Source organism: Falco biarmicus, chromosome 3 (assembly GCF_023638135.1).
Source record: "Falco biarmicus isolate bFalBia1 chromosome 3, bFalBia1.pri, whole genome shotgun sequence".
In the NCBI taxonomy this organism is placed as follows: Eukaryota; Metazoa; Chordata; class Aves; order Falconiformes; family Falconidae; genus Falco; species Falco biarmicus.
Genome location: NC_079290.1, coordinates 32,348,593 through 32,361,404, shown reverse-complemented (window position 1 = coordinate 32,361,404; position 12,812 = coordinate 32,348,593). Strand labels below are relative to the sequence as shown.

General features: G+C 38.9%; 1 protein-coding gene across 7 annotated transcripts in view; it reads right to left on the bottom strand.

Moving 5' to 3' along the window:
• The window catches only part of RUNX1T1 (RUNX1 partner transcriptional co-repressor 1), a 116,174-nt gene that overhangs the window by 86,294 nt on the left and 17,068 nt on the right, over positions 1–12,812 (bottom strand). For 2 of the 7 annotated variants that reach the window (XM_056331947.1, XM_056331948.1), the window contains exon 2: positions 9,387–9,556. The exons of 4 other annotated variants lie outside the window; for them this stretch is intronic. In XM_056331947.1, coding sequence (XP_056187922.1) covers positions 9,387–9,474 — 88 coding nt within the window. In that variant the 5' untranslated portion in view covers positions 9,475–9,556. Of the gene's footprint in view, positions 1–2,271; positions 2,392–9,386; positions 9,557–12,812 lie in introns of those variants that run through there. One more of the 7 variants, XM_056331952.1, reaches the window with a different exon arrangement.

Below are 12,812 nucleotides of genomic sequence, written 5' to 3'. Positions count from 1 at the left end.
TTTCAATGCATAGGATTTTCATAATAAAGATAATGTGAGAGCATATTTGTGTGAAAGCGTATCTACCACTAGCCATAAATTCGAGCCTTGCATTTTTCTTTGTAACATGTCAATATTTGTGACACTAACTAAACATATTTTATTCATTTGACAAGGACTGTTACATCATATTGAAAACTTTTGTTTCAATGTCACCACCTCCCCGTTTTGACTGATGGCGAGTTAGTTTTGTTAAAACGCAAGGGGTGATAGCGTATGCTCCAGTGAACTTTCCCTCCTCTCAGCACCAGAGACAAAAACCTGCAGCTCTGCTCTGTGCTGGCAGCCATCTGGCCAGCTTTCTCTCAATGCCTGCCCCACACCACACTGCAGGCAAAATTTCAGGGCTCTAGAGCTCTGTGGAGCTATTCATGACATACCAATTTCACATTTTCTGCTTGTACGCTTGCAACAATAAATGCTAATGAGGACTATGAATGACATTTTTAAAGACAATAAAAAGGTCTCCAAATCCCTTGCATATGGAGACACTATTTTCTAAACTTCACCTTCTGTTAGGGAGCCATTACACTCTAAAGGAAAAAAATAACCTAAGGAGAACAATGAGATGATCAAAGCATAACCGAGTCCTTACGAGTTCCAAAGAAAACAATGCTTGCAAAGCTAGCTTAATGACAGACAGATTTTATGCTGATGTACAGCGGTAACACTTAAGCATAGTAACTTTTTTTTTTTTTTATAGTACTGCTACTTCTCATCGGGGGGCTCAAAAATTAAGGGGAGAAGCCATAGCAAACCCTCACTTTCACTGACCACATATAACCCCAACAAGCCATAGATTTGTACTTTGTAATTATTAAACTCTAGACGAGTCCAAGAGTAAACTGTTATCATTAATTGATTTGGAACGCTACACTTTAATAGAGATTACTGTACTGACCGACTGTGGCCAAGAGAAATATCAAATTTCAATCTTTTCCCAAATCTGCCTTTTGCAATGCTATTGCTACTCAAAACAAAACGAAACAAAACAAACAAAACAAAAGCCTTTACTTTTGGTACTGACTTTTATATTTAATTAAAGACAGCTTCCTGTTATTAGCACGGATTAAAAACACTTTCAGGAAAATCCACCAGGTGGAGCAAATACACAGCAATACAAAACATTTATTTATGCTCCTGCCATTTTCAAAAGGGAAAACATGTTTTATATGGAAATACTCTTACCTCTTGACCTCCCTTCTTCACCCTTTTGTCATATATTGATCAATTTGTACTTATTTACTACATTTATAATGGTACAAAAGCTTTGTTCAGAGAGGCCTTCTTACAAAGTTATTGTTCCTGATGAGTATCAATATGAATTTTCAACCCACAATAGTCATCAGATATATAAAGGAAATTAAAGAATAGTAGTATTCAACATATACGTGTGTGTGTGCGTTGTGTGTGCGTGTGCATATTCAACAATATAATGATAATGTTGCTCTTGTAAAACAAACCAACAAGCATTCAGAAAATAAAGCTTAGTCTTGCATAAGGCTGCAAAATCTTCACACTGGCCTCCAAGACAATGGGCTGGAAACCCAGCCCCATTCTCTATGCCTTGTTATGTGTTTATACACATAGTAGTGCCAGTAACATCACAGCAGTGCCATTGTATGGTATGCTGGTGTTTACTATTAATGCCTTTATTTTAGCATGACATCCACCAACTACTGAGTAATTTCAAGAATGCAGTGAATGGGGCCTGTAAATAAATGAGCATACCTAGGACAGCTAAGCATTATTTCTCCATTTAAATTATTTGCTTTCCAGAGCCAGGTGAGAAAGCCACCTCCTCATCAAGTATTTTAACTTTGCCTGATGAATGAAAAGGTCTAATGGCACAGAGGCAGGGGGGCTCTTTTTTATGTGAAGAGAACTAAGTCCTAACAGAAAAGTGGTTATGGATGAGTCTTCTCACAGTTATAATAGGACAACCCACTGGCAGACCCTGTAATTGCTAAAATGGCAAAGCACCATTACGAAGTGAACTGCTCTAATGCAGCTCAGCATCTGGAAACACAGCAGAAACAGTACACAGACTCATTCAACCCTTGATGATGGAAAAGCATTATCGTTTGTGAGTGACAAACGGAAGGTACTGGTTTTAGTCAAAGAAACCTTTTTCTTTCTATTGTTTCCTTACTTACACCTTCCACCATGTTTTTCTCTCACTTTTCTGTTCAGTGCCCTCTGTCTTCTCTCTGGCATCACATCTACTCCTACCTTCTTGATTCTGGGCCACCTCCTCACTCTGTTACACATCTCCCATCTCCAGTCCACTGCATGACCAGTCTCTGCTCCTGCTGCCTTGGACATCCATCCTCTCCCACCTCTGCTAGCCCTGAAAGCTAGAAGTTCCAGAATTTGAAGCTGTAAGTACTATCATAAAATATTACCCACAATTAAAATGTAAATTAAAGATCAATAACCAACACTGACCTTGAGGGACAAACGCTATGCGGGACAAATGCTATGCCAGTTAGGTTTCCACTACAAAACTGAGCCAGAACGGGATCCACTTAATGTGCAATCAGAGGAGCACATCACACTCCCTGGAAACACAATGTGTTGACATAAGCTTTGTGCTTTTAGTCCAACCCAGACAAATCCCGTCATAGCTAAGGGAAACTAATATACCAAATCTGCTTCTTTAGGAATGGCGAGGAGCTTTGAGGCCTTTAAATATAATTTCATTTTATCTATTTGAGTTGTACTCCACATGGTGCTTCGTTGTAGCCATTCAGAAGAGAAGCAGAAGAATGCAGAGGTGATTATGAAGTGGAATTTCATACCAAGAGCAAATTACACCACTTCACACTTGAACATCTGCAAAGAGCAGCAGTAAGTGTCTGGGCACAATGCAAGGTGCCAGTTTTAATGAAGCTCGAACCAGCTTGGGAACCGTTACCAACGAGAACTATCCTTAAGCAAGATTGTCACAGCACTGACTTGCAGAGATGCCCAAAATAAATATTTTCTCAAAAAGAATGCTGATTTAAAACCATTATGTCTGAGGCATTTTTGAGGTGGCAACCATGGACTAAAGGCTATCATTTTCTGCCATTTTCAAAGAGGAGCTAGGCACTCAATGGGTGGGAGGAAAGGCAGTGTGGTTACTGTCATCACCATGCGTCCATGGAGAACTTTCATTTTACTATGCCACTGGTTGAGGTGAGCAATGGTTGGCTAAAGGTCATGGACAGTTCATTAGATTATGAACTCTGCAAAAAACATAAAGGCATGTAAAACACTGGAAGGAGGGACATGACTTCTATGACTTGTAAAGGTTTAACTAACAAATAGCGCTTTCATATAGACACTTAATTCCTTTATGTGTACAAATCCTATAGGAACATGACACTGACCACAATGCATAAGCCATCTTTTTTCCATCCAGTAGATAGAAGCAATTCTTATTAAAACTATGGCTTCTTTACAGTACGACAGTTTAAAGATATTTAAAATTACATGTCTAAATAATTCACTTTTAAAGGCACCTTTACACCAGAGTTAGCCTAAGGAGCTCATAATGAAGAAGGAGGCCTGATTCTAAAGGTGAAGGATCATGTACATACTTAAGAGTTTATTAGATCACGATTATCGATCTGATACACTATAACAGCTCTTTTGTTGCACCATCCCCTGCAAATCCTTCTTAGATGATTAGTGGCACAATAGATCATAATGTCTCTCTTGGTTCCATTGCATTGTCACTGACTCCTGGCTGCATATGCCCACTGAAGGCTACCTTATTTTAATGAAGGGTCCCCAAAACCCTTCCTGGTAATGTCTGCATGCAAGAAAAAAGGTGTGCCCTTAAAACTGCATTATAAAATTCTCATGACATATTAGCAGGGAAAATATATGTTACTGCTCAAACAATTTCAATCTCACCTACAAGGTACCCAAAACCATCAGCACGTGAAAATGTTCTCCGAGACTGCTGGCACAACCCTAAAGGCTGACCAAAACCCTTCAGTATAAAAGAAAATTAAACCTTAGTTCTTTCAGTTCTCCTTTTCCACTCCTACAACCACAAGCATCTTTCTTTGACCAGCTTCTGCCCACAACAATAAAAGGCCAATGGTCACATGCTATACTCATTTTTGCTGCAAAGTCATACTATGTTCCCTCCCTCTACTACTTGTATCTCGTGATCTTAAGTTTTGCCAGAACTATCAACAGCACTGTGCTATAAACTAGAGCATTAAAATTATCCAAACAGGAGTCATATTCTTCACTTATCACTCAAACAAGAAGCCGTACTTTAATTCTTCACAAATAAAATTAAAAAAAAAAATCAAGACCATTATCTAAGTGAACACTTCAGTATCTTTCAGCTATAATCTTGAGCTTTACATCCCAATGAACACTTTGCATCTGTGGGCCCAAACCTGACCGGTGCACAAAGCCCTGCCTTGTGCACCCGCACTTTCAGCCTGTTGAGGAACCTCAATAAACAGCAGCTACAAGGAACAAGGACTATAATGACCCTATCCCAACATTTTAAAACTGAACACCAAGCTGGACATCTAAGAAAATCACATGAATAATGAGAACAGCAGTTGATAGCTGCTACCACTGTTTTAATGGGCCATGCCAGAACAAACACTGGCTTAGTTTGAATCCATGGGATGAATAAAAATAACGTTGCCAAGCATGCTGAAAATGAAGAACTTAAAATGCCAAGAATGACTATTATGTTAATGATCCACTGCAAAATAACATTTTTCAAAAGTTTATTTGCTGCACAGCACAAACTCCACCTGAAAGAATTTGCTCCTTCAGAAAAATTGTATCTCTGAAAATAAAAAAGGCCAAGCAAGGGGAGAAAGAATAAAGTAGAAGGAAAAGGCAGCAAATTCAGAAGCAAAAGGGTTAACATGTTTTGTTTCAGTCGGTATTATACCAATGCCAGAATTACAAGGGAAAGACTAAAAAGAGACTTTTTTTATTATTATTATTATTATTATTCTTTAAAAGAAAAAAAAAAATCAGGCCTATCTGTCACAGGGTTGTCCGGGCTGGAAGAACTGGCAGGAACCTCAAATTCCTGACCAAACCCTCTTCCACACAATGCCTCCTGAATGGAAGGAACCCAGGCCCGGCAGAGATAGCCTGCTGTCAGGAACCAGCCCTGACGTGTGCGGACAGACAGGGCTGGCCTCGCAGGATGTCAGAGCAGCAAACTGCTGTTCAAGATACTGGGTTTTCACACACTCCCGGCCTGGATGTTTTGCTCTCAGGTAATTAAACAAGGAAACGGGGCTGATGTGTACAAGTCTGACCCCTGCGCCTCGGCTCCACGGTTCTGCATATCAACTTCCGCACGAACTGCCCGGAGCATCAACAGAGTCTTCTACTCCTGCTCTCAGCCTCTCCCGCTCCTGACACCAAGCCCTAAAACAAATCCTCCTGGAAATATCTGCTGCTGCCTACTCCTTTTTATTATTTTTTTAATTATTTTTTTTATTTAAGAAGGGCTAAATTACTTGTTCTCTTCCACACACCTTGCTGCTGTGTCTCATAAAAAGAAAGGAAAAAGGAAAGAATGGGATACTTTTGGGTAGCTGTTCTTCAGCTAGCCATATAAAATATTAAGTATTTCAAGGAAGGGAAGAACAGACAGAAAGATGAGACAAGGGATTCCCAAATTAATGCTTACTTTAAGGTCATTACTCAAAATGAGAAAGCTCCTGAAAAATATTTCCAATTTGTCCACCCAACTGCCAGACATTCACTTATTTGGAAATATAATTGTTCTGATTTAAGCATTATTGAAGAGTCTTTATCTTACAATAGCGAATAAATCACAGAATCATTAGAAAAATAGACATGTATTTTCTCTCTTTTTCCCCCCAGTTTAAGAAACGGGAAAAGGCAAGTATTGCCACCTATATGCAGTGAAAACCCAACACAAGAGTGCTCTATGACTGACCTAGTTTCTACACTCTTTAAAGGCTATTTAAACAAAAATTACTTTTAAAAAAGGTAACACATTCCTACTTCTTTCTGGAAAATCCACAGAATAGAATATTGGCTGAAAACAGAAGAGCCCAGAAGAAAGAGGAGTACAAAAGCATGCCTGCTTGTCAGTGTTCAACACAAAGAACATTAAATGAAAACAACTGGCATGCTGCCAAATTCCTATACAGGCAAAGAGATTCAAATAAATTGATTTCACGCATCACACTGACCTGGGATCAGTGAGCAGTGGTACAATACACTCACTGCTCCATGTGGGGCAAAGCCCATTAACGTTATCAGAGCCACAGCACATTACCAAGGAGGGGGGGGAGAAGGGGCTGGAGTGGGCGTAGAGAGAGAACCCAAACTCTGCAAACTAAGGGGGGGGGGGGGCACTCACTTTGAAAAAGGAACTTCAGCTTCAGCTGGAATGCTTGGTTTCAGTTTACTAATAAATATATCATATTGTGAGAGCTCGTCCTCTGCTCACCTCAAAGGTTTCAAAGATCGTATTTCCAAATTAAAATAAATACTAATGTCACACACACACTCCCTTTGCATTCTACTTTTAACACAGTTGTTCCCAAACTCAGTTATTCTCTGTGAATTTCCTCCCTTCTCCATCCGCCAGCATTTTATATAGATTATGGGTTATTTTCTTTGTACTTCAAAAGCTGGATGCTTGCCCAGGATACTCTTACTGGCTCTCAAAGTAAGCTGGAGAAATCGGCCACCACGCTCAACTGGCCCAAATGAACTTGACCTACAGACAAAAATGCCTTATTTGCAAGGCAGCAATGAGCAGGGCCCCGGTCCCCTTTGCAGAGTCACCCAGGCACGCTCCTTCCCTCCAAAACCAGCTCGTTCAGACTTTCACTCTCTTAGGATGTGTGAAGTAACCCCTGTATGCCGTGTAGTCTCTTGTCATCCCAGCTTTGTTTTTCATTAAGATCTCTCATGCTCTAATCAAGAGCAATGCCAGCAAGCCACAGGTGTGCACTACATGAACAGATGAAAATCTGATTGTGAGCTGTGTAATGGCAATTTGCTGTCTATAACACACTCGTCCCCTTTTGCATCTGCTTTATGTTAGAAGGCGGGTTTATTATTTCCATTGTAGTCTTTAAGATACGTAGGTAAGCAAACAATTGTTTTGAAGAAAAAAGGAAACCAAGAAAAGAAGACTCTGCAACAGTAAAACAAAGATGAGGATGCTTGAAATGGATCACATCAGCATAGGTAGTCTAATGCTACAAGAGGCCATTGCTTCAAGTAGACAATAGACTGAAGCACCTTCTATTTTGCCTTTTATTCCATTTTGGTTTCAAATCGCAAGTCAGATATTCTTGGGCACAGCAAAGTCCATATTAAGTTAAGCTGTAAGAGTACCAGCTTCACCTCTAATCACTCATCCAAATTTCAGGATGGAGTGGAGCTTCTTGGCCATTTAAGGTTAAATTTTTTGAACATGTGACATTACAAACTCATACATCAAGATGTATGTACCTTACCCAGCCACCTCAAATCAAGTAAATGTCAAAATGGGAATGCCCAAAGCCCTAACAACTACTAACCACTACTGATCACTCTCTTTTATGAAGAGCTGCTACAAAGCAGTTTTGGATCTTCTTCATCACCAAGGGGAAAAATACAGAATATCATTAACTCTGTAAGTTGTGTTATACAGAGGATGCGTTTGTTTTGGTATAAGGCTACACCAATTGATGCACAGGAAAGGGAATCACTTGGCACACAGCGGCAGAGATGTGCCTGCGCCCAGGTGACACGGGCAGCCTGACCCGCCCAACAGTTAGTTAGTTAACACGTAATGTGCCGTTCCCTCCCCATTTATGAGTATTTCAGTAGTACAACCCGATCATTTGGACCTTATAGAGATGAAATTAATTTTAGTCATGTTAATTCCCTCTTTCTATAAAGATGAACAGTATTAGAAAACATGCCTTTCTCCTAAGTTGTAGGAAATTTCCATTATCTTGCACGTGCTCTGACAGCAATAAACCACAAGCTTCCCATCAGCATGCCAGCACTGCATGCATCAGGCATGAAATCTTTACTTTTACATTTATTTATTTTTTAAATCATTTATGAAGATGCATATGGCAAAAGAAACCAACCAACAACCACCTGTACGGGGTACGCTTGCACTTTGAACAATAGACCGTAGACAGAAAAGAGGAAAATTAGTCAGAAGCTATACACTGCTAAATCAGCAAAATAAAAACCCAAGAAGAAACCCTACTAAGATTATTCATTCTTTTCCAATGCTGCCAGTGTACAGGAAGGTCCCAAAGAAGCATTTACTTGTTTTAAACTGAGTTAGGAACTCAAATTAGAATAGAAATTAATTTTTAATAGGATTTAATTTTTTAAAACTATGTTCATACTGGTGCACAAAACATCAGGCCCGGTCCCTTGCCATGATGCGATATGCTGAGCCTCCTGCTGGCTCTCTCAGCTGTGCTTCACCTCCTCTCCACACCCCAGAGACAGCAGCATGGGCCATGGTGTCCCGCGTGGGGAGACCAGTGAGATGATCAATGCTTGACTGCCTTTAAAACTAACCCGAGCGTGGCCTAGACTACTCAGACACTGTTCATTTTATTTGGTATCCTCTATCAAAGTTATGTCATAGGCAAAATGGTCCAATAGTGAGAAAGTATCAGTGTGGGAAAGCACTTAAAATCAGTGTAGTAGTTTCTTGCCACCTAGGCACACCATTTTAGGAGAAAAAAATGTAGTTACAGTAAAGACAGGAATGACAGTCATAGGTTATGTAGAAATTTTGTTCTGTTGTAGCAGATTTACTTTTCCAGTATGGTAAAAATCTTTGCACACAAGCAGCAGAAATTCTCAGTATCTTCTCAACAAAATTTATCACAGATCCCCAATGCAATGAGTTCACCAAAGGCTTCCACTAAATTGCAAACACAACCATTTGGTCCATGTGGATACAACTGTCCCTTAACCTGGTTGCAAACTGTTCCAATTCACAGTTCAAGAAACTGAACTTTATTAATTTCACAGCCCAGCCAAGTAATATTTACCAGCACATAAAAAGCACCTATGTCATCAAAAACACAAAAAGACACAGTTAAAATTTTCACATATGTATTTTTAAGGTAAGGAAGATTTTAGAGAAGTCATCATTGACATTTTATTGGCATTGCTGTACTCTTTCTCAGTGATATTAAAATGAAGACACCACACCTTCACTGATTTAGGCAGACTCTTTGGAGGCTGAAGGGAAAGATTTCTTTTTTAATTACAGTTTACAAGGCAAGGTACAGTCATTAAAAATAACTTCTAAAAGGTATGGACATTACAAAATCAAATATTTTTCTGTTCCTTACCTTGACAAAATTCAAAGTTCCCTTTTTTCCGGCAGTCACCTATCACTAAACTCAGTGCTCTCCAAGTGTTTCTTTTGACAGATATCATTCTCCAATCGCTCTGCTAATTTCCTCTTTCCTTTTCTGACTGGGACAGATATTATGTTCACCAGCCCAGAGATCAATCTTTTCTATTGACAACAACAAACGACAGAAAAAAAAAGAAAAAAAAAGAAAGAAAAAAAGAAGAAGCACATATCACAGCCAGTTTGAAGCACCACACCCCTTCATTTGCATGATAATAGCAGTATTTTAAATAAAAAGGGAAGACCAAAATGCTATCATTCTAAATCAATTACCCACATTTTCTTACTTAATATAAGGCAGTACTTTAAAACTGTATTAATTCTTCGACAAAGGCTGTTTCATAAGTTGCTCATTTAAAACAGTTGACATATAGAGGGCAACAAACTAAGGGCAGCCTGTACTCTACTATGAAAAAAATCTATTAGCTAATTCTGTAAAAACGCTTGGTGTAAAATATATTCATATAACATAAAGTATTACATACTTTACCTGGTTCAACAGAAGCTCTAGAGAATCATTTATTAAATGATCACGGTTACTAAAAATAGAGACCTTGCAATTATACATTGCTATACTAATTTGGGTTTGTAAGTCATAACAGCAAACACATTTAAACAAAGGGAGATCAAAAAGCTACTGATAGGTTTACAAATCATCCTCCCACTTTTGAAAAGGCAGTTTCCCACCCACTCCAACACCTACAAACACTGTTTATTTGGGTTACACAAATACTTTGTCATTCCTGTGAGTCTGTATTACAGTGCTGACAGTTTTTTCAAGACATTAATATGCTTTTCAGGGGGTTGCAATTACATCAAGGCAGAAAGATTTCAAGGGCCAGACACACACAGTTATGCACATGCTTCAATCTGCATCCACTATTCAGGTATTTCAGGACATGAAGTTAAGCATGCATAAGGATCTGGTCGCAGCTGCATGCATCTAACCTAGAACCCAGCCTCAACCCTCTCCTGCACTAGATCCTACTGCAAAAAAAAATTGTATCGCCCGAGGGCATTTGCAAAAGATGGCATTTTGTGTTTGTGCTACAATTTGCAATCCTTCCCACAAACAAGCACACTCCTCAAATCAAAACAAACCTTCCTAAGTTAAGTTTAGGTTACAGAACAAAGGAGGTCACCACTTGAAGTCCTTTCCCATGGTCGCGGTGCGATGTTTCTCGCAGCCCTGACACAAGCCAAAATTCTATTGATTTCAGTGATGACAGGCGTGTAAGGACTGCAGGACTCTACCCAGGATTTGGGAACTGTGAAGCTTTCAATATGACACTATTGCCTTTGGCATTTGGAAAATAATCTCCAAAATGTGGTTAGGACTCCTCAACTTGGGTGCAATAACTACTTTTCTAAAGTTATTTTTATTTTGTATGAAATTCTCTAGTTGTCGCCATGCTCCTACACAGGCAATAAATTTACCTTTCAGCGCTACCTTATCATGAATTGTGTATTTTTCAATTGTCCAGCCTTTTGCGTAACACTTTACATTTCCATAAATGCACACAACATTCCCTAAATTGTTGTTATTGTTTGATCTGATTTTTATGGCCATAAACACATATTCTACCAAAACCAAAAAATCCTTCATTAACCAAGTAGCCTTATTAATTTCACTGAGATCATTTAAACATGAAGTTTTCTACTGAGTAATGATAACACAGTCTGGATGAATTATGGACTTACAGTGGAACATCAAATTTACATTGTATTTTGGGATTCAGAATTACACACAGCAGCCATCTGTAAAGATGTATTAATATTTTGCTAACCTTTACTGATTTGGCCACTAGAAATAATTACGATCAAATACGCTAAATTATGTAACATATAACAATTCAATATTTGTTGTCTGCTGAACAGCATACTCCTTTTTCATGGCTGGTAAAAGATTTTTAAACCTCTTACTGTAAGAAAAAAGTTCTTTAAAAAGTACCCATCTGTTGTCTACTTTACAACGAAGACATCACTTTAACTTACTGCTCTTCCTTTGTTTCAGCCCTACGTTCATTTTCTTTATATGCCACATTTTCCAAAGTGATGGATGCATTCTGCTATACCCATTCTACATTAATATCCTTTTTTTAATTTATTTTTGCATCCTGAATTGTAAACTGCTGCTGTTGTTCCAATGTACATGCACAATTGTCTAAAGTCTGAGCTTCACTGAAAGTAGAATGCCTCAAACAATTTGTAGTCTTACAAGAGTGTTATAAAAAAGGATCAACATGTTGTATTACCATGGAAATTTTGAAAAACATACTTTCCCAAACAAATATTACTTTTTCTCAATGGTATGAAGTAATGAAAACCACATGTGTAAATCTGCGATCCGTGCAGTAGTTCAAGCTGCAGCTAATAGAAAATACAGAGAGTGAACTCTGCCATATAAAGGATTCTTGTTACAGAAATATAATGTGAAAACCAGATGCAGACAGAAAACCTTAATCACAGATGGGAATGTAATCACTGGCATACAGAATACTTTTTTGATCAATCTCAACCATATGAGAAATGTATTTATTTTCTAAGGAATGCAATAACTCGAGAGAGTCTTCTATTTGAATTCAGTTAACCTCATATTCACAGTGCTTTTATCTTATATGTGGAGAGAAGGGGGATATAACCTGAGCCAAGATTTTTAGAAGAGCCATTGGCCCTGGCAAATCATTCTTGTATCAGCTTATCTTTCAAGGAATTAATAGGATGTAAAGACTACAAATATCAGGATCAGCCTCAAAAGAAATCAACCATTACTGCACTTCCTAGTTACTGCTAGAAATCCTTTCATCACCTAAGCACTTATCTGGTTAAATTTTTCCCTTAATATGTGGTTCTTCAGAAATACAATGCAAAGAGCAGCACGCTGTTGCACTGCAGTTCCACAAATCACAACAGGAGTCTCATTCCATTACCAAAGCCGAAGAGTCATCGGTTCAGAACTAGGTTTACTTCAGGCTTCCTTCTAACCGCTGGAAGTCCCAGTGAATGTCCTCCATGCACACAGCTCGGGGGTGTCAGCAGGAACCAAAGGGCGGCTCTCCAGTTACATCACGTTGTCTAAAAGGCAGATTGCCTTCTACCAACTACCCAGACTAAGGTAGGACCAGGGTAACACCTGCCTGTTTTCATTGCTGGTGACATTTCTGCTCAACTTTTAAGAGATGGAAATACTACAGCAGTAGTAAACTCCCCATGTGAAATAATGGAAATTGTCATTAAAAACAAGTTCAGGATTCGGGTCATCGATATGCTACCAGCAGGACCTACCTACGCTGTTACAAAGGCTCAGCACCGTCAAGCAAGCACACTCCTACAGTTCATCAGCCAATTCATGCAAGAGTTA